This window comes from Cygnus olor, chromosome 18, assembly GCF_009769625.2.
Source record: "Cygnus olor isolate bCygOlo1 chromosome 18, bCygOlo1.pri.v2, whole genome shotgun sequence".
Taxonomy (NCBI): Eukaryota; Metazoa; Chordata; class Aves; order Anseriformes; family Anatidae; genus Cygnus; species Cygnus olor.
The window spans coordinates 7,067,902-7,091,055 of record NC_049186.1 but is presented as its reverse complement, the minus strand read 5'-3'; the positions used below and the strand labels follow the sequence as shown (position 1 = coordinate 7,091,055).

The following is a 23,154-nucleotide window of genomic DNA, read 5'->3' as shown; positions in this document are numbered from 1 at the left end:
CTACAGTACTTGGAAGAGATTTTCCTCCTGTCTCCCCTCAAAGAAATACCTTCCCAATGCATTAAGTCCACTGCAAATGGACTTATCTGGGTCAAATCCAAGCAACGCTCCAAGTAGGTTCTCACTAGAGTAACCAAAAACTGCAGGCAGAAGCAAGTATTCACACCACAAAGTCCTCCAAACAGCAGGCTGTAGTAACCAGAAGGCTTTTTATAAGCAGCGATGGGTTGTGCGCAGCTCCACCCTCTAGGCAAAACACCTGTGCTTCTGCCCCAGGGGCTCAGCCACAGGCTCCTTCCCCCAGCCTGGGTTTGTAGCCTTTGTCACACAATTGATTAGAAGAATGCTGAGAGGCTCGAAGGTTAAGAAAACTTTCAGCAAAACATAAAAAGAAAAAAGAAAACCAACAAAGAACAGCCAAATGAGCACCACTGAAATTCCCACCTGCTACACGAAACCACACAGAATAATTCTGATAAAGTCAAAGTTGCCTTATATACTTTAGATAGGGATAAAGTGTGCACCTAAGTTTGAATCTGTCTCCCTGTATTTTATTAGTTGCTTATTGCTCATTTAGTCAGGATTTTTTCAGCATCCAATGAGAGGCTGACGTTGTCTGTAAATTGCAGATTAGATGCAATAGGAACCTTCAACCTGCAGTTATCTGATGAGAAGCAGTATATAGCTAATCAGATCACATTTCTTCCTTTTCCAATCAGGGACACAGAACCTTTTAAAGTAACTCAGCTTGTCAAAAGTCGGGGTTCCTCCATGTTCCAAACCATTGCACATACAGGGAAGGAACTATCACCACCAGAGCATGGCTTTTCCAACAAGATTTTTTTTTAGATCCTATTCTGACTTAAGAAAGACTTGGGTGAATGGAATAGAAATGAACAGAACCTGCCTAGAGAGCAGGCCTGTTCTCTGGGACCACACTGTGCGTTTCTCCTACAATTAAGCTGTATTTTTTAATGAATTCTACTAAATATAAAAACTTTTAAGAAGTTGAGTAAAATGGAATGGTTTCAGTCCAATGATACATAGTACGTGTGTAAAATTAGCATAAGGACAAATGAGTCACATACCTATTGCTAAGTAAATATTCTATAAGACTGACAACAAAGAAGCTATTTATAATTGAATCTGGGACTATAGCTAGGTACATTCATAAAGGCAAAAAAATTACACCTTCTTTCCTGATACAAAAATATATGAAACAATATATTTTGGTCTTTGTGTAGGAAGTTTTAAATATCAAGTGCTAGATGAATTTGCCAGTGTTCACTTCCAATGTGTGCATGCAAAGAGCATGACAAGTTTAATTGTCTGGCTATCTGCCTTGCATGTATTTCTCTACTTTTTCCAGACTTTTCTTGAACTTGCACTTTTTTTGTTTTACAGTTCCCTCCTTTTGGGGTTTGGTGAACTCAGCTTGGAATCTTTGCTCTGTCGGGAAAAGACAGTCACCTGTCAATATTGAAACCAGCCATATGATTTTTGATCCCTTCTTAACACCACTTCGCATAAACACAGGGGGAAGAAAGGTAGGTGTTCTATCATGTTCTGGTATAAAAACAAGACATTAATAGACTTACAAACATTAGCTGTACTTTATATTTCCAAAGCATTTACACTTCTGTCTCAGTCGGATCTGAGGCAGAATAAGAGCAACATAATCCTTTGCAAATTGTTCAATTTCATTCACCATTGGAGAGACAGCAACTGTACATTTTCAGATGTCTTCTAGCCCATATTTATAATTTCACATGAAACTCTGCTGTCTGGAAGAAAAGCATCTCACTTTTAGAAACTGCGTGTTTGTAATTAAATCTGGTGTTCACCCTGAATGGCATTTTAAAGCCATTATTCTAAAAGTGTTGTTTAAGATGGCCAGAACCTTCTTTTATTCATCTAAATCAGGATAACATTGCAGTAACATCATGTTAAGGGGTAGGAAGGGATGAATGACTTTATTTGTATTAAGAAATAAAGGGAACTATGTGATTCATATCCAGGCACAGGACAAGCGGATAAACATGTTCAAAAAATAACCTAGTTTCTGTGTTATCTGGAGAGTATTGTCACTTAGACTCATAGGAAGATTTTTTTTTTTTATTGGACATACCCTGACATACATTAATTAGAAAATAAAATGACATTTATTTTAATAGGTCATAAGTAAATCTCCAAAGATATTGGATCAGATGGAAACGTTAGGTTGACAAAGACTTTCTCAGCTTAAAAATTTTTTTTTCAGATAAAATCAGCATGGTAATTCCTTGTTGAAAAGTGACTGACATGGCTGACTAGTCTGTTAAGCTCTGTTTCTGACCAATAATACTTTTTAAATGTTGTATATAGAAACCTTATCTTGCTTAAACAGATTTGGGAAGTTTATCTTAAAAAAATGAGGTGTGCAACCACAGTCATCTTGGGTTAGCTAATGTGTCTACCTGTGGCTCAGGAACCTAGACATGCTGTTCAAACAGGTGGAGATTGGTGTCTGAGGTATGTGTACACACCAGAATACTACTGATAGGTCCTCATTAGTGATCTTTTTATACTGTATCTAAGTTATGGTAGAAGCTAAAATTTGTACAAGTTTTTTATTGTAGTAAAAAACTCAAGTTCAGTGATGTTTCTACAAGTTTTTGCAACTCAGATATTGCAGTGTTGTGCTAATACATGCATATAGGTCAAAGTAATTCACCAGAAATTATTTATGGCTATGAATTTAAAAAACACTCAAGTATGTGCATTTGTGCTTGCTGACTCAGAGCTAATAAGCAGAATTAAAACTTTTATATGTCAGTGTATAACATAAAAAAAATGTGGCAAGTTAGGAAATCTAAACAATGAAAGCAGGTTTGGATCCCAAGTATGTTTCACTCTTAATAGTCTCCTGTTCATACCAGTAGCATATTTAGGGACGTTTTACATACATGGTTCTTAAAATGATTTTCTGCATCGCTGAGGTTAGGTACTAATTCATTCTTCCCTTTTATGTTTACTAAAGAATTATACTTACTAAAAATTAGGGGTGCAGACAAATTTTAGCAGACAGCACTGAAAGAATCAGCCACTTCCATTTCTGAGATATACTTTGTTCCAAAATTACCATGCCGAGTGAAATATTAATTTGAAATTAATTTGATTATCCTTAATGATTTTATTTTTTTTTACTAAAGAATACATTCACAGTGTGGAAGTTTAAGAGCAATCCTCAAAAAAATGATGTATCAATTCTGTTCATCCAACTGGAGGGTTTATATTTTTCAATTCTCAAATTATTTTACAAATTAAACATCTTGTTCCTAGTAGAGCCTGTTAGTACACTTGGAAACAATCATTAGTTCCTAATTTTTCTGTTTTGTTTGTTTCTTCCCCTACGTGGGCATATTTAAAATGGTATTTTAAAGATTTGTTGCTTATTCTATGTGGACAGTTCTTTTATTCAGTCTCTGTAACACAGAGCAATGCAAATGAAAAAGCACTGTGACTTACAATATTGGAACTAGCAGAGACTAACAAAAGGTATTCCAAAATCATTTATCTTCTCCTGTTGTCTTGACAAATTAGATTTCTTCTGGAAAAAAATGTGAGATGGGAATTTGCTCTGTATAGAATCATAGAATCATAGAATATCCTGAGTTGGAAGGGACCCATAAGGATCATCGAGTCCAACTCCTGGCACTGCACAGGTCTGCCCAAAAGTTTAGACCACGTGACTAGTGCACAGTCCAATCTCTTCTTAAATTCAGACGGGCTTGGTGCAGTGACTGCTTCACTGGGGAGCCTGTTCCAGTGTGCAACCACCCTCTTGGTGAAGAACCTCTTCCTGATGTCTAGCCTAAACTTCCCCTGCCTCAGCTTAACACCGTTCCCGCGGGTCCTATCACTGGTGATAACGGAGAATAGGTCACCTGTCTCTCCACTCCCCCTCGCGAGGAAGTTGTAGATGTACTTCCCATTGAGCTTCTGGTGGTACATGTGCACATAGACCAGAATTGATGTAAACTTCGTCAGAGAAAGGAGAAAATGGTGGTATTGTTACTTACTGAAGGACAGTAATGCTCCCAACTATGGTCCAAATTTCAGGGGAATATGCACGTTTTGCTTTATACACAGAAATGCATTGAGACTTTTCATTTTGATACAAAAAAAAAAGCTGTATCAATTTTGCTATGTATGTAAAGAATGACGTTTTTCAGGTTCTTTATAAACTACAGTATGACATAATGCAAAAGTCAAGAAAAAAATTACATGGGCATTGTCAGTGAATCAAAGCAAGGAGTTTCAGACTATTTAATGCCTTCAGCAGTTCTAAGAATTTAACTGGTTTTTATCCCATTTCAGGATGAAGCAAATGTCTGATTATTAATAAAATATTAGAAGCATGAAGGGCCTGGGAGATGTTATATCAGTAATGAGATATTCTTATCTTACAAATGTTATCCTGCTGCTGTCAAGCAGTGATAGCTTTCTATTGTGTTATGAGAACAGGATTTGTTCTAGTTATGGCTAATCTATTTTAGAGATAGTTCTAAAATGGCTGAATCAAAATTCTCCTTTAAGGAAAAGATTGCAATTTGATGCCTTAAAAAATCTTTTCTCATAGTTAAGGCTTCAGTGTGGAGTTGATTTCGCAGGTAGTATATTTATGCTCACTTTTTTGGTAATGTGTTTTATACGTTAAAAACTGAGGTGTGTTTCAGTTAGGCTGAAGCACTTCAGTTTCAGGGCAATGAACCAATTGGTACAGCAGCCAGGGAATTTCTTAGACAAGACTTTACTCTGATTATGCTGTACACTAAAGAAATTTATGGAACTGATCCTAAGAAAAATGATGAATAAATAAAAAAGGTGGTTGATATGGTTTGAAATCAAATTTATAATAAACTAGCTTAAATACACAAGAGACAGGTAGTTGCATACAGAGACAAAATTATACATGGCTTGTGAAAAGGGAGCTGGAGGAGTCATGCCTTAGGAGAGCAGCTAGAGGGAAGGAAGTTTTCATACCAGTTACTCTTGAAACAGTAACTTCAAATTTTTAACAAAGATTTCTTCTATTAACATAGAAATCGTTTTTATTTGAGTTCTGATTTTGAAAACCACATTTCTACTTTGTGTTCTTCACTTTTTTAATTAACTTAAGAAAGAACAGAAGAGGTTCAACCCCAGGAACAGAATTCAAGCCCAGTCTAGAGCAATTCAAGTAACGTACAGCTGGGCAACTTGCTCACACACCTAGTATTTCCTCTGAACTTTCATTCCCTACCACTGGTTTCTTTTGCGGCTTTATTTTTTGGGGCTGGAGAGTGTTGCTTAATTTCTGTAAACCAGTTACCTGTTTAGTTCTCAATCTCTATAACAACAGACCAAAACTGTTCCGAACCATTTCCATTACTCAGTTTATCAGGACTGAGAATTCCACTTCACATTCTCACCTTTCTAGCCTCTTTCAACAGAGAGTTTAGTTTATTTCAGTATTAGTAGTGGAAGACGCTTTAGTAAACTGTATTGAGGTATTCCTGCATTTTTTTAGACCACTTGGGGAAAATATATATATATATATTTTCGTGTTCCTAAAGAAAAGGAATGGTCTAAAAGGAGAGTATGAAGGAAGAACATTACTGTCTACCTACTCCACAGCCTACCACGAGCCTGTGGCCTGTTACCCAGCAGGTAGGTTGATACTTCTGACCTGAGGCTGAGAAGAAACTTCTTCCCAATCCATTCAGAAGCAAATGGGATTGCAGTGCAATTTACCAAATATATCTTTGATCCAATTTGCACAGTACAGATGCAGTGAGCAACAGTATGTTGCTTTATATGCTGTTAAACCATTGCAGTGCAGTATCAACTCATGCGATTTACAATTCAAGAGTAGTCAGATGAATTGTGCTGTGTTATTTTGTATGTTTGTGCTTCTCCATTTCCTGAGAAAGTGGCTTTTCAGGTCCTCAAGGCTGAATATCATTGGTACAGCTAATTGGATTTCAAGATCCAGAATCTCAGCACAAGATACTTAATGAGTTTACATGCAGATAAATTCCCCCAAAGAAATGCTGCTTTTGAGGAAACTCCCAACATTTCAGCTCTCTCTCAGGCCCAGATTTGTCTCTTGATTATCCATTTTAGTGAATTTAACATGCAGCCCTTTTCAGATAAACAGCCCTTTTTAATAAACAATACAAACCCTTATTAATATGCAAATCACACTTCTCTACTCTGTCACAAAGGAAAATACAGTTTTACTTTCTCTACTTTTTTTCTTTGGATTCACATAAACACCAAGGCAACTAGCACAGTACAACAGAATAACTTTGCTGCCGAGCTGCTGCAGGCTCGTGCCATTTTGGCAGCAAGCACTATGGATTTCAGTCTATAAAGCAGGGCTTTCTGGACCATCACGTGTGTACTACTACTAGTAGCAGATGAACAAATCTCCTCATTTTGCACTGAGCTAGTCCTCTGCTGGGATTTCCTCCTTCATTCACCAGTGCTGGCATCTCTCTTCTCCAAGATCTCTGCCTTTGTTCCCCCAAAACTTGTTCCCTGTAAGTTCCAGTGGGTAATTTCACACTCACCTTCAAACTACATGTATGCCACTTCTGCCTTTAGATTTTTAAGTACTTGGCGATAGTGCACTTAGTTCTATTGATGGGATGTTAAGATCTCTTCAGGAAATCTTTTTAACCAACTAGCAGTTTTTCACCTGTTCTTGGCCATACTTTTTTTCTTTTCTTTCTCCTAAAACATGTTAAGTAACAGCATTTGCTTTAGACACTGAATCCCTGCCAATTAATTAAACCTTGTCATGTAAGCAATGCCCTGTGTTACTAATCATTTTAGGTCACGCTGGAGGACTTAAATTGTTGTTTACAGCAGGTAAAGTTCTGTTTAAAAAAATCACTTTATTTTTAAGACAAGGAAGAACGTTGTGCCTGATTTTGACCTCTGGGGAGATGAAGAGATTGATGTCTGCTGGCCAAGGGCTGTTAGATACATTCGCTAGCTCAGTGTACATAAATGAAAGTTGCTCGGTAAAATCCATAAGTCTGCCTACTTATAAGGGCATTAATGAATGCAATCACACATTAGTTAAATTAATATATTTATAAATAATGGGTTCATCCTATGCATCACAAGATAATGGTAATATTTAGCAGTTTCTAAACTAAAATAGGGTGGGAGAGAAGAGATTTATGAATTGAAATCAGCTAATGGTTTCTCTGCCAGCTAGTTCTGATTCCACACTGATCAATCAATTCAGAGTATTACTAGCATTTTTCTCAAGAGTGCAATATATGACAACTGCCAAGCTTTGCTTTGGTGATTACTAAAAGGACAGATACTGGTGTGAACCATATTTCAGCACTGCAGGAATATAAAAAATGAATTGTTAGAAATGGTCCAGGAGGAATGGATAGCAATAAGACATCAATGTCATCTGTAAACTGATTTGTGATGAATTTTTAGAGAGCTTACTAATATGATGTTTTGATTTAGAGTGGCTTTAGAAAGTCAAAAGTCTGATGCAAACATCAAAAACTTTAATGAATAAAAAATGTGATACAGTATTGCTGCTTAAACAATTTCTAATACTTCTACAGCATTGCGTGTTCTCAGATATATTAGTAAGTGAACATAAAACAAAACTTAGCACTTTAAAGCAACTGTTGTTTGTTAGTCCTCGTCACTGTTTAGAACAGGAAAAAAAATTGTATCTTTTCAGAAGTACTTAGGAAAAAGCATTTATCTAGGTTCTAGATCTGTCTCTTTACAGGGTCTCCTGCTTCCTTATCGCTTCAGTGATCCTATCTTAAGATTGAATTAATTTGGAATATGTGGGAACTCAGATGTGCATCTTGTTGTGTTTTCCTAAATTTTTGGTTGTCTATGATGGTGGAACACCACTGACATCGTGAAGGAGTCGTAAAAGGGCACTGGAATGCATTTCTACAGCTTCTTCATAGTATGGAGGTTTTGTTGCTGCTATACAATTCCTCTTCTTGCCATTTAATCTTGTCCAGTGTCATAAAACAAACTCACTTGTCTGCCATGGGAAATTTCCTAGGAAAGCCTAGATACGGCAGGAAGAAGTGATTTAATGGGATTATTTCACAAGCTATATGGTACCCTGGCTTGGATCTCAGGATGTCTGATTTTGACAGCAGCATCTTTCAAATGATATGTCAAACTGTATCTCAGCTGCAATTATGTAGTAATTAAAAGCAACCCATGGTATCCTTGCAAAGGTGGTTATGCAAAACCTGGAAATGCATGTAGTATGCACTATGCACTTCCCATGTAATTAATAGGAAAAAGCCATAGGTACATATACAAGAAGGGGGCAAATCTACCCTCTCCTATGCTGATTTAAGCATGCAGTAACTTAACTGAACAAATGTGTGGGCAGATACGTCTCATACATTGTAGTTAGTCTGCAGCATTCATGGGATGTTTGAGACTATTTGATGAAACCCTAGATAAAATTTGTAATGTTGTCTGAAACATCGAGGGGATCTGCTGATGTGGACATTGGACAGTAGAACCATGAGAACATGAAAGAGTCAGTGCTGTTACTGAAGCAGAGCTAACTGACACTAGCCATAGGTCTTGCCCACCGCTTTCTTTTTTCCTTCCTCAATTATTTCTTCCAATAAATTGCTTTCAAGTTTCTAGTACCTTGGAGAGAAGTACCTTGGTGGCTGAAGTAGCAGCTGGCCTCCGATTTCTAAATATTTTGATATATTCAAAGGAATTTTCAAAAGTAAAAATTTGCTCTAAATGGTCTTTTTCTATCTACTAATATACATTGTGCTGTATTTTGATATTATCTTATTTGGATTTATTTCATCCTGCTCTTAAGTCTATTTATAAACCTAGATGTTTATTTCAAACCTTGCAGAAGTAAAAGTAACATATATCTTGTCTTTGTACTTGATGCTGTACTTGAGGCTATAACCACTATATGGAAAAGCTGAAGATTTTTTTTTCTCTTGCACTGCTCACATAGTAAAGGTGTACAAGTCTCCTAACACTACGTACTTTAAATGGAATACAGTTTGTATTTTAGCATTGTTAAAACATATTTCCTGGTCTCAGATGCATTCTTTGTCTTTCATTTTCCTTCCCTTTCTTTCTTTTCATTAAAAACATACAATAATTAATGTATGACATTATATTGAAACCTATTAAAATATAATAATGTTTTCTTACAAGCAGATATTTTTGGAATAATATTAAATAAATGCTTTTTACAGACAACCTGATGTAATAAATGGGAATGAATCATATCAAAGTCAAGATATATGGAGAAGATACTAGCATATGTAAGATTATTTTTCAGCTGCCACTAGGTCAATTAAAGCAAAACACTTTCCATGCCAACCAGAACTAATGAGAATCCACGTACCTTCCCTCCTGGTAAATCATGGCCTCAAAGCTTTATGACTTTTTGTTCTCAATTCAATGGCAAAAGACTGCACTTTGGAAAGAAGCTTTTATGATCCCTGGTTATATATATTGGAGACTTCTTTTTCTAAGCAAATGTGTGATACTCGTTATATTGCTACCAGTGCCATGAATGTCCTTTAGGAAGGTGATATATTCTGAATTTTAAATAACTATACAGCAATGTAGCTAACATTATCTGTGTTTAAAAACAGCATTGCAACAGTTTCTTAAACGTTTGAGAATAATTTATCCAGCATCCAACACAGATTTTCTTTTTTCTCTTTGTAATCAATGTAAGGCCAACTTGAACTTACAATAATTATTTTGAACTGTTCATAAATAATTCTTCAGTTCTTCTTATTTCAATATTAGTTTATTCTCCTATGTAAGTTCAAACATTTGAGCTTTGCAGCTTCCTAGTTGGCAGGTGAGTATATTGCATAGCAAACAGTGCTTATGTAAGGCACTACCTTGACTATGCACTTGGCTCTTCACCACTGGCAGTTGGTGGCAAGGCTATTAGCCATTCAGCCTTTATAGCCTGCACCCATCGAATATGTGTTTATATTCAAGCCATTTTTCCTGAAGATGATTAACAAATTGCTCTGGAATTCTGTAATGGAGTGTAGCTGGGAATCTGTTTGTATGTGGGGGAACAGGAGGCTATGATGTATGCTACGTGTCTGCTGCCCATGTAGGCAGCAGATACATTTTGGCTGAAGATCTGTTTGTGGGTGAAAGGTGCTAAGTCAGCTTTCCAAATAGTTACGCAGACAGCAGGCACAGCAATAGCTTGTGGCCTGTTGGCTGCAGCTGTGAAGTGTGAGCTGCAAGAGATCCAGCACCCAATGAACTGGAATCAGACACAGCCCGTAAAGAAGCTGGAGAAAAGTTTCTCTTTAGTTTTGTACATTAGGTCTCACTTTCATCCCTGATGGTTAAAGTTATGAACTGTGTTTTTGTTGAGTTGCAGCAATCTCAAATAAGGAAACAATCAGGAAATAACTAATCTGTTTGACACAGATTTATCATCAGGTCATTCACATAAAAGTTAAGAAAGTTAAGGACAAGTAAACCTGCTCTGTGGCTGGAGAATTAGCACAAAATAATTGCAAGACTGGTGCTTTTAAAAGTTGTTGGTTTTTTGTCTCAAGCACAGCAGATAACAGTTCTCACAGTCACATCTCCTTACATTGTTTTATACTGAATGTAAGCAAGAAACCATCGTATTTTTGGCAGGGGTTTCTGCCCGTCTTGCAACTGGAGTAGGGACTTTATAATAGACACATGTCAATTCTGCTGCAAGCTAGTGAAGACAAGGATAAATAACACTGCTGTCAGGGTGAAATACAAATTGCTGTGGTAGTCAGATATGCCATTCAGAACTTTGAGTGTTAGAGAGAAGTGCAAGTTCGTTGTTCTTCCTCCTGATACTGTTAATCACTGATTGTTGAAGGGTGAAGCGGGCAGTTTGCTTATAGATAGGAGAATTAATCAAGGTGTTTTAGAATTTGATGCCAGAAAGGAGGGTAAGGGCAAAAACTGAAACAATGGTCAATTATCTATCACCAGTGAATTAGTGGTCTAATAATTAAAAACAAATCTGTGATCAGCAGCTCCTCGTCCAACTGGGAACTGGATGGTGAAACAGTAGGGGTATTTAACCTGTGTGTCACTCAACAGGCTGAGAAAAAAACATCAGTAAATAATTCTGAAGCAGGGGAAGAAAAAGTACACGAATTGGGGGCAAGAAATTGTTCTTAATGTAAGAGACAGTATATATTACAGGGGACTGCAAGCTGTACAAGGAAATTGGAAAGAGAAAATAATCCTTTGCATGTACCCTTTTTTATTTGGGATACGCTGTTCCTGTACAGAAAATGACAGAAAATCATAGCGCATGGTATTATTACTAAGATGTGTGGCAGCCCTCTGTGTCATGTAGGTAAGTGTTTGAATTTATAAATAGTTCAGTGTATGTACCTTTCAACTGAAAGCAATTATAACTAAATAGTTTTAAACCCAGCTTCTTTATCAAGTTATTGCTCATGTCCCTGAACGATACACAGTCCCAAACTGTCAATTTAAGTCTGACAATGGAAATCTTAGCTTCTAAACTGAAAAAAAAAAAAGTTAAACTTGTCTGCCAAAAAACACTAGGGAGTCTGTTTTAACTGACAAATATGGAGAAGATGATTAAAGAAACATTTTTTGATGTCTCCTTTTCTAAACTTGGATAAAAGAAGAAAGTGCAGAATTCTGGTACATCAGTAGAAAAACCCAAATACATAACAGTCTCATTTTCATGAGTTTTCTCTAGAATCCAATTTGTCTTTCCTATCTCAGTTTACAACATTTGTCTTGAAAGAAAAATAAGTACGTTTATATGTATCTTTCTGTCTGTACGTGTATGAGACTCTCACCTTACCTTTTTCCTAAAGGCTGTATCCTATCATTCATCATTTCAGCAGTCAAATAAAAGTGAACAAGCATATAATATTTCATCTGCAGTCTATTTTCCAGAATTTTTCAGAATCCAGAAACTCACTGTAAGACATTTGATTAAAGCATCAGTCTAAAGAAACAGCATCATCTGTAAAGAAAGTCAATAAACTGTTTATTTTCTGAATTTATGTTTTGTCTCTGTTGCATCAGCCCCAGCTCTGAATAATGCTGTAAAATGGCTAAAGGGATGGCTTCTGGAAAGTTATCTTTAACTTAAATCTGTATAACTTGCATCATAACTTAAAACTATCTGAAGAAAGTTCATTTGGGTGCTTATATTCCCTGAGGGGATCATTTCACAAGACAGTTGGAGCATCTGTAGTGACTATTAAAAGATAATTCTGTTTTTTCAAGAAAGATGACTCCTGGTTTCAGTGTCGCTATTATGAATTTGCAAGGTCTGACTATTTCAAAACTGCTTTTGGTACCAAGGTGAAAATGTCCTTCATATAAATTTAAGTAGTGCTAATCTCTAGCCTGTGACACACCACACAGAAGAAAAAAAAAATCTACTGCACTCTTACTTACTTACTTAACAGTTCAGTGCCACCTGTCTCAGGGAAGCTGTTCAGCAGAAGAGGGTGTTGCACAGAATACACTTACTTAGATGGCATGTTGCCACATTGATCCATTAGAGATATTTATTGGGGTTGGGGGCAGGAAGGAGAAAAGTGGACAGGGATTAATAAGGACAAATTGTGACTTCCTTGGGATATGTAGGAAAAAGGCATGGGTAGTATATCCTTCACTCCCATATACTTTCCACTGTGCCCCAGCAAGCAGCTGGCGGCAGCATATCAACATCATAACTTGCTACTTAAATCCCTCTACTTGCATTCTGCAGTCCTCTGTTCCCTGCCACACAAACAGTGCAAAGAAATACATCGCAGAGATGAATTTAGATCACAGCAGCTTCCAGGGCTATGCCAAGGGCAGTACAGCTGTGCTGAGGTGGCACATAAAAGCTCCTTTGAAGACACTTTGCCTTAACTAAGGATTTAGCCTTAACTAAGTATTTCATCTAGTCCTATTTCATCTAGGACTATTTCAGACCTCTACCCAAAATAGTGTTCAAATGTAGTGTGCAAAGAAGCCTTTGGAAAAAAAAAAAAAAAAAGATCAAAATGTGCATTACTTTTAGTCACACAAATGGCCTTTTGATATTATCAGAGCCCTTCCGTATAACTGCATTTTTGTGTTTAGTTTTGTAAAGCATATTATTTATGTGATGGACATTAATAGCTACTTTCGAGTGACTTCAGCTTTTGATGCAAATGTACATTCGTGATCTTTTCTTTCAGTGTGTTATTAAAAATGACAGTCTGCCATGGTTCCTATAGCCTGAAGACAGACTGGGATGTAAATCCCTACTTGACACATCTGGGGCCATTTACTAGGTATTGCTCAATTAGAAGTGCAGAAATACTGCTAAACAGGTCTCCTGGTATGTTGCCAAGGGACAGATTTGAATGCTGGAGAGAGAAACTCTGCACCCAGAACCTCACTACCAAGAAGGATTTGACATGGACAGAAGGCAGTGATATTGGAGAGATTCTCAGATTCAACAGATACAGAACACTAAATCCATGCCTCTAAATCTCAACTTCAGGCTTAAACCTTTGGCGCTTTATCTTGTTTATTTGACACCTTCTTGCTATAATGAAGCTACTGTCTGCCCATGACAAGATGGTTGTTGTATCAAGGCTCTATAGAACTTACACCAAACTCCTTGGTGTAAGTGTATAAATAAATATAAGTATACTAGAAGAATATTGTTTGGAAGCATGGAGATGTATGCCAGCATCTGTGGTCAAACTTCAGATGGAATCATCCTCTCTTATTGTGCAAAGTTGTGTGCCATCTTAGTGCCCATTTGCTATCACCCAAATGCCCATAGTCACTGAAGTGGCTACATATTAGTGGAATGATTTTTGTATTTAGTTTGACCTTCTGGCGGGGCTCTCTGTGGCAAGAGGTTATGCAGGTTTTCTTTTAACACAAAATGTTCCATAAACAGAAGAAATAATGAAGCCTGGTTTCCTACGGAATCACGTTAGCTTCCTTATAGCTTCTGTCCCCTGTTACCACTTCACAAATCCCCGTCATTAGAAGGCAAAGGCAGCAGATGCTGTGGCTATTTTCAAGCTCTTTGTGCCAGCCATCCTGCAAATGCACCTGCTGATTGCTCAGTTGACTGCTGCTAACAGCAATCTCTAATACCTTCATTTTACCTACCTCTTTCTAAGACAGAATATTTTGGTTCCTTCTACACAGTTTCCACAGAACGCTTAGATATCTTCTTCTTTGTCAAAGTTGGATGAAACTGGCCAGCAAATACAGGAGTTACTGAAGGGAAAGTAGAAAACGGGTCAAAAGCAGTTATTATTATTACGAATTATTTGTGGTATCATAGGCATCTTACTGAAAGCCATGTGTGTCTATGAAGGCAGGAGCTATAGAAGCTAGGGATTTATGCACCAAACAAGAAATTTCAAAGGTAGATATATATTAAAGAAATTCTGTATCCTGTAGATTGCAGCTGTTAGTACTGTAGTTTTGCACATCAGTGTTTGGCTGCTATTTTCTCCAGCAGAAATGCATCGTTTTCAGTATCTTTCAGGGAGTGCAGCACTGATAACTCAATATTTAAGCAAAACAAAGTCAGTAAACTAATAAGAATGTAACATTGCTTGTACAAAAAATCTTAACAGCATACAAAAGATTTGTGTCTTGTCCAAGGAGTTTTCATCTGTTTAGAAGATCCAGCAGCGTTTGAACATACATTGTGTGCTGTCTTCTTACTGTTGTGATAAATTCAAGTCAGGAAGCTAAGCATGACAAAGCTTTCTGGGAACCACTGCAAAGGTGGTAAGAATGTGTAAGGACTACAATACTCATCCTGAGCAAGGTCACAGCTGAAATCCTCATACAGTTATGTGATAAGTCTCACAGGCCAAAGGTGCACTACAGGAGAATCTGCTTAGAAGTACCCAAGCTAGTTCAGAGAAGAACAAGCAAAGGTATCAGCTCAAATAATGAAAATTGGGCAGCTGAGTTGGTACTGCCCAGCTGGTCCAGAGCTCCAACAGCCATGGTGGGCATCTCTGCATTGGTCTCTTTGGTTTGGGGAAAACTTCTGCTGAAACAGCTCGGGGTATTTGAATGGACTGATATTTTTTCCAAATGTCAGGTTCTTTAAATGCTATTTGAATTTGAAGGTTTGCTCAGTTCCCTTTAGAATTTCACTGCAAATATCATCAAGATGTTTATATGTGTCCAGCTGCTTTATCACCTCCTGTTCCTGCTCTCCCAGAACAGTGCATAGGAAGAGGAGAAATCATTTCACACAAAGAAGTCTTAGACCACTTTCATGATACATACTTGCCACTGCAAGTGAAGGCATAATACCCTCATGAAAGACCAGCCTTCCCTGTGCTGTGACTACCATACTGTCTGCATTTCTGCCTGGACTGTTAACAATTACCTCTCATCCCCTACAATCAAAGCAAAAACTATAAATCGGAAACACAGCTATGAATATATTCTTGACCACAAACTCCAAAATTTCTGTTCATCGAAGCCTGTGCTAATGAAAACCTCTACAAGGCACTTAATAAGAACCCAGAAATCATTGTAAGTGAGGGAGTATTTCACTTGCAGCTACATCTTTCTTTGGGTAAAAACTTGTTTCATTTGCAGATCTCTGCTAATCATGAGGCATTCTCAGTCCAGTGTCTTTCCTCAGCTAGTTCTGGGCTCTCTGATTATCTCATTGACAGGATTAAGCATTTTTGGCCAGCGGATTTTGCTCATATCCTCTTCTACATAGCCTCATCTTTTCCTGAAAGTATTTTAGCTGTACAACCACATATCCGTTTCAATATCTAAAATCATTTGTCTAGTATTGTTTGTCCTTTAGTACACCATAAATATTCACATGAATAAAGGCATGTGCAGTGAGCCATATACTAAAGAGATTCCTAAAGAGAAGAGCTACTGGGAAGTGCAAAATACATGCCAGCTCTTAACTTTTCTTCCTGCTTCCACCAGATACCATCTGTTATCTTCAGTAGGCTTGGGACTACTCTTTTCCTGTGAGCAGCATAGAGGTGATTACTGGAGAAAGAGCCACGCTGTTGAGCTGCAAGCCGGTGTGGAGCCGTGTGGAAGTCTGCAGCAGCCTTTAACTGAACACTCCACACATAAATTAGGAACAATATTACAGCATCTGGTGTACGTAATGGGAGAATAAAACAGCTGTGCTAGATGAAATATTGAGTCTGGCAAATTATTAGAACAAAGTTTATAAATATTACTGTTAGTCTGGCTGCAATTACTGTTTAATAGTTGAGGAGGCAGAAAGAGAGAGAAAGAGGCAGAAAGAGAAAGCAGTTCTGCATATCCAGTGTTATGAAAGAGTGATATATCAGCTGAGTCCAGATTTCCTTAGAGGTAGATCTCTTGAGGTACGATGGAGTGACTGTCCTGTCCAACCAGTGTCAATCAGTCGCATTGGCACAATGGTAAAGCAGTTTATCAGATAGAACACAATTTTTCTGTGATTGTCCTCAAGTGTTTGATGATGGAGAGAGTTTTAGCAATAAATCCTCTACTATAATCTTTGGAGACAGTTCTTTAGATAAAACTGGCTTCCTCCCAGGGATGCATCAGAAACTTCTGGGTAGCAGTTCAGGAGAGGTTTTAACTGCCCTCCATAATTACAAATTATAAAACCAGTTTGGTCCTTAAAGACTTCTAAAATGAATTGGCAGGCAGAACTGAATATTATCATGGCATTATTGGTGATACAAAAAATATAATATTTGTATGACATTTGTGAGAAGAGGGAAATTATAGGCAACGGCTTTGGATCAATACACTATCACCCACTTATCTTCCTGACACCTTAAAGGGAAGAATTGTTAAAGCTGTGTAGGAAGAAATTACATTGTCTTGTAGAATTTGAATCTATGCAAACAGTAAATCTATTTTAAAAGCTTCCCGGTTGTGGGATTATTTTTTTTTTGTCATTGCCATCATCTTTCTAAACCAACAGCTGTACTAGATGAAAAATTGAGTGTGTCAAGTTATTACAATGAACTTTATAAATATTACTGTTAGTCTGGTTGCAATCATTTTTTTAATAGCGAAAGAAGACAAAAAGAGAGAGGAGTTCTGCACATCAAACATTATTAAAAACAATGATACTACTGTACAGTGCATGAGGACCAGCATCCAATTAGAGCTGGCAGAAACTAGCTGCAAAGAAAAGGGAAACTGGAACAGCAGCTCCAGAATGAGGATAGTTCTCATCTCAAGATCTGCTATGGTAGCAAGAGCCCACAAACATTAAAGAGATGCACTTTGCAATTTTTCGCAAAATTAAAGTTACATTTCATTACATTTTTATGGTATTTTGAGCCCAATCAATAAGCTTTGCTACCTGCATCCTCCATTGTCTCATTGCAGCTAAGTGGACGGTCGGCTTTCTTTCTTGATGTTCTATAGATATGCAATCACACTTTATTAATGACTAAAATGGACACTTTTGGAGATAAAGGATTCTTCAATGATATATATAATTGTTTGCAGCTTATGCAGCTTTTATTGAATTATTATTGAAAACATAATTTCATGCTTGGATAAGTGGTAAATTTAATTCATTTGCTAGCAAGAGATAGTAACAAATACGGCTTTACCAGTATGACTTCTAAGAAAGGACAGGAAGTTCAGTATAACTACCCGACAAGTAGGAATTAGCTCTAAGCACTTGTTGGTTTGCTTTTCTACATTCACTGCTGATGGATTTGGAAATGCAGGAAAAAAATGTTCTATCAGAAGTAGATAGTTTGGTTACAGTTGTAACCAAAAGCTGTCATTTCACTGTAATAATATATGCAATGAAGTCTTGTGGGTACAATTTGCATCCCAATTTGTTTTGGTAAAATGGAATTACCACGGGTCTTGCTTTTGGGGGTTTTCAGAGCATGGATGAGTCACTGAATGGGCAAAGGACTTGCAGCTGTTTGTAGCATTTCATTAGCCACAACTAAAAATTTAGCATCTTCCTTCATGTAGATATGTACATATCTATGCAATATTTTTACAAATGTGTGCAAAAGTCACAGGGAAAAGGTGAGGACTATTCTTTGTTAAACTGAGGTCAGCGAGAGATGTCTGTATATAGACTAGGTAGAAGGTGAACCCTCTTCCCTTTCTCGTTTTCAACAAAACTCAGCTAGATGAAGCCATGGATTACCTGATGTAGGACTGACAATAGTCCCACCTGGAGCAGGCAGGAGGTTGGACTAGAAAATGCCAGAAAGCTCTGTCAACCAACATTGCTCTGAGTCTGTGTCTGTTGAACAGATTCCGCCTGCTTTAATTCTAGTTTCTCTCCCACAACATTGACTAGTATTCCTCCGCTTTAACACAGACATCTAAAAATACCCTGTGGAAATGCCTGCCTTTTTTTTTTTCCTAAGAAAAACCTAGCTTTTTAGATGGCTACAGTTAAAAAAATAATTATTTTCCTCTTCATTTCTTGAATATATAGTAGTTCAGACTGTATTTGACAACTCAAAGTAAATGCATTGTAAATTAAAGGTAGCTAGACAAATTTTCAGTGAATTTGATGAGATGAAAGGATGAAGCATTCACTGGAAATATATTTTCTTCATAATGGATTGGAATTTATGGAAACCCGTGATGAATTTGCAATTACACCACTTGTTTAGCATTTGTAACACTACTTACTTCAAATGTCATCATTTTTAGCTTACTAATTCAACTGATCATCTTATAAGCACAGTGAAATTACAATGAATATATTTATTTTTCCTTAAAAAACAAGATGATTGAATTATTTTTGCAACATTGCACAATATAAACATGTATTGCAAGATTTATGGCTTTGACTCTTACTGGCTGAGCTAGTACTATTTAATTTAAAAGTCCAAGTCCCTTCATGTAGTGAGTAACCAGAATTAGACACTGAAATCCAGGCTGCATATCTAAGAGACAATAGTGCCTTGAGATGATTAGTATTTAAAAAAACAAAACAAAACATAAAGACACACACAGGGGAACAGTAAATTCATAACTTTTGAGTAAGAATTGGCAAACTGCATGTCAATAGCTGTAAAATGCCTTCTCTGTGGGAATATTTCAGGACATTAAAGACAAGAAAGGTCATTTGGCCCAGCATGTTTCTCTCAATTTACAATCCATGTCAGTTTTCTCTTCCCATTTTTAATGCACTTGAATTTGTTGTTTTTCTTCTTCTCCATAAACAGTGGCCATGCAGAAATCAAAAATTCTAGTGATGCTAGATATTTTTTGTGAAATAGAGAGGTAGGTCACGGTCATTGCTTTGATGTTATGCTGGCCACCATTTTGTATCAGTGTTATCAAACTCAGCAGCAACCCAGTTGCTAGATGCTTTGATATTGTTTTCTTAACCAAACGTAAAAGTACCTGCAAAAAAAACTTTAAAGATATCTGAACTTAATTCAACAATCTCTCTCTGCCTTTCACAGGAGCAAAAGCTATTCTTTTTTTATAAAAAGCCTTTGATTATTTGTCCCTGGTCTTGATATCCTTTCAGAAGGTGCTTTACAAACATATATAGTCCTTCTCTATTGATAAAGGAAGTGCTCTATGTAATACCACATTTTTTCATTTAAATACTTAATCAGTGTTCCGCTTTTTTATTATTATTTTTGCATCTGTTTTAATGCACTTTAGCTGAAGCCTTCAGAAGTACACATGTGTCCTTTATTAGCCTTTCTGTCTTTGTCTGTCATGATCATAATTTTCTTTGAATGCCTACGTCATTCTTTGATAGTTGCATATGAGATTGCCAGTGTGGCTCTCAAAAACAAGGGTGCATTTTAAAGTGCCTGTGAAATCATTTCACTGCATTACTATAGCTTATCTTTCTACTTTCATAGTCTGTAGTCCCCATATGGATTCATTTCATCTGTGCTTGCACATAGCTTTGATATCGCCTTGTACCCTTACATCATTTGGTCTGTTTCGACTCACCATAAAGCCTTATACTTAAAGGATAATGTTCACGATGTGGGAAGTATACAAGGCAGTAAACAGCTTTTGCAGGTGATTAAACACACTGAAGCAAAGCTGAGGCATTTGAAAACCCCAAAAGCTGTTTATTGTAAGCAAGGCTACACGTCACAAAGAGAAGCTGTGCTCAACAAGCCACGATGTTAAATAAAAGCTTTTCTTTACCTTGTCTTGCAAGGCCTGGGAAATTTTGTAGTGCTGCCTTCATGTAACCGAATAGATCCTTTCCTTCTCATTTTTAATAATGCAGGTGGCTTTCATTGTGTCAGATATGGTGTAACAGGAGATAGTTCTGGTGTAATTGCTCAGGATAAAAGCAGTAAAATGCCTTTCTTTAAATCACCCTGGAGGTTCTTGATGATAGTCCTTGCCTCCTCTCCCCACCCCACAAGAGGCCCCCTTTATTCCCAACGCCTTTTTTTTTTCCTCTTGTTGCTACTCCCTTTGTCTCTGTTTCATGCTTTCCTTTTTTGTTGTGTTGATTTGTTTTTGTTTGTGTTTGGTGTTTTTTTTTTCAATGTTATCTTTACCTCTACTTTCCTCACCACTTCAAAGATTTCCTAAGAATAACGCTGGAGCCAGAAACATTTAGTCACTTAAAGGAGGTGGATAGAAGCAGGACTATTATGAGCCACAATATTTTCAATGCTAGGGAATCTCTGCTACACAAATTGCATCGCTTTTGTAATGCTGAGTTACCAAAACCTGAACAGCATTTTAAGCAATTAAAATTTACTAAAACATATTATTATCAAGAGTATTTGCTTTAAAATCTTTTAATTATTATTATTATTCCAACAGAAGGTCATTTGATATACTCTTACATATTTCGGTGGGTCTCGCTATCAGATACAGACAATCTAACTAACTGCACTTGCAATTTTTCAGCCCCAACTTACTGGCACACATCATAGTACTTACATATTACCATGGCTATATGTGCAAGTTAGACACTTACGTGACACTATAGTTAACAGCTAGCACAAAATGCATAACAGAAAAGTAAGTCATAGGTCAGTAACTCTCATGAAAGGTCTATAATTTCATACAGTATGAATGGAAGGAAGCTTACAATCTGAGGAAGGAATATGTAATATTTTGGAGTGGGTGACAAAGACAACCTTTTTACTGTTTATTGCTGTGAATTACAGCACAGTGTTTCTCATTTATAAATTTGCCCTTCTATCTTCTACAAAAGGCAAATATGAAAGGAATAATAGAATTTTGGTAACTAGCTTAGATTGAAGCCATATGCTGCAAAACAGAATTTATCAGATAAAGTGATAGTCAGAAAAAAATCTGGTTAGCAATTCCAAATAGCAGCTGACTGAGGATTTTGTCTTTCATCTTGTCCTTTAATCATTTCTACAAGAGCAACATTTTTTATGGAAACTAATATTTACCCATTTATGCATACAAAAACATTCTAATAGTATTTAAAAAACTCTGTACATTATATTCTTGTCTCAGATAAATGCAAATCCAGTGTAAATCTGGATTTGTACCAGTATTACTGAAACACAGATCTATTATTGAATATCTTTATCCATTGTGCCCTGTTAACTTCAGCTAAAAGGCCAGATCCCGAATCAGTAAAATTGTGGCTAAATATGGAGACGTGACATTCTTTAGCCTCACTGAGAACCAGGAAGATCATTTACATCATGGCAGCCCTTTGGGGAATTTGTAAGAACTGGATGCAGATGAATACCCTGTTTTTTGATGACTCCTTGAGAAGGCAAATTCAGAGCAGACACTCTGAATAATAAGAAAAAACACACACAGGAAAAATGTGTTTAATCTACAGTCACTGGAATACATTCAAAGGTAACTGCTCATCCACAGATTGTGCTGTACCATTTCTGGAAAACATGCACATGTTGTATCTGCACAAGGCAGAAAAGATGAAGTACAGAAAGAGATAAAAGTCACTGAATGTGAAAAAGATATAACTGGCAGATATTTGTGTGGATATTCTGGGAAGGTGGGTGTCATCTGAAGATGTGTTAAGTATTTCACCCATAGCATTTAGAACTGGAAATAAGAGTAGTGAGAGTAAAAATATTGACTTTCCTTTAGAAATCTCCTTTCCTTCTAAAAGGAATGAGTTGTTTGTTCCCATTTCAGTTTAGGAAAGAAGCTCTCACAGACTGTTTTGAATTTTTTCTCACAAAGGTTAATCTTCAATCTCTGTTCTCTTACTGTTATTTTACCAATCTCTGTCATGTATATCAATTAGCTTTTTTATATTTATTGTATACTTTCAAATATACTCAGAATAATACATGAATACATGGAACATGTTTGAAAGAAATAGAATAGGATGCTTGTATTTTATAATTTTTAAATCATTTTGAGTTAACCAAAACTGTTTTTTTGTAAATGGATATTCTCTTTTTGCTGAAAATCAACATTTCTCATGCATGCGTTTGACTAGTGGATTACATATACCTAAAAGAATGCTTTTTCTGACGAGTAGTCAGAAAAATCAGATGCTTTTAGTGGGAGTTTTTTGTTTGAAATAAATTTGTTAGGGCTCTTTTCTCCATCATGCTTTCCATCAAAATGTTTGTTGCTCATTTTAATTAAAAACATGAATTCTGAAAAGCATGTACTTTATTGACTATTTTCTGAACTACGGGGGTGAGTATCACAGTAAAGAATGTTTTCAAGAGAAATAAAGGTATTCTATTAAAACATTTTCTTCTGAAGCATAAAGCCATTTCCATTACAGAAACTTCAGAGGAAACTTTCTAAGAGGTCTAGGACCATTTTTTAAGGTAGTTACATACCTAATGAGGATTTACAAATGTTCTAATCCCCATTTTCATTAAGAGAAGTTAGCGCCAAAATGAGTCTGTCTTTCAAAATCACTTCAAGCGCCTATTTGTATCTTAAGGACTGAATTACTTTTAAATTCTGACCCTTTGACTTCTGTGAAGTAAATGATCACTTAAGGCAATGTTGTCCTCCACTAGATTAAATAGACATCCAATATTTTATCTTCATCTGAATGCATTTTCACTTCAGCCACAGTTAATATGAAGTATATTGCATTTTGTATTTTTGTGTGAAAGGATGATTGATTTATTTCAG

General features: G+C 36.6%; 1 protein-coding gene across 4 annotated transcripts in view; it reads left to right on the top strand.

Moving 5' to 3' along the window:
• Positions 1–23,154, top strand: part of CA10 (carbonic anhydrase 10) — a 201,414-nt gene that overhangs the window by 78,617 nt on the left and 99,643 nt on the right. For all 4 annotated transcript variants that reach the window (XM_040530157.1, XM_040530158.1, XM_040530155.1 and 1 more), the window contains one exon: positions 1,405–1,547. In XM_040530157.1, coding sequence (XP_040386091.1) covers positions 1,405–1,547 — 143 coding nt within the window. The remainder of the gene's footprint in view (positions 1–1,404; positions 1,548–23,154) is intronic.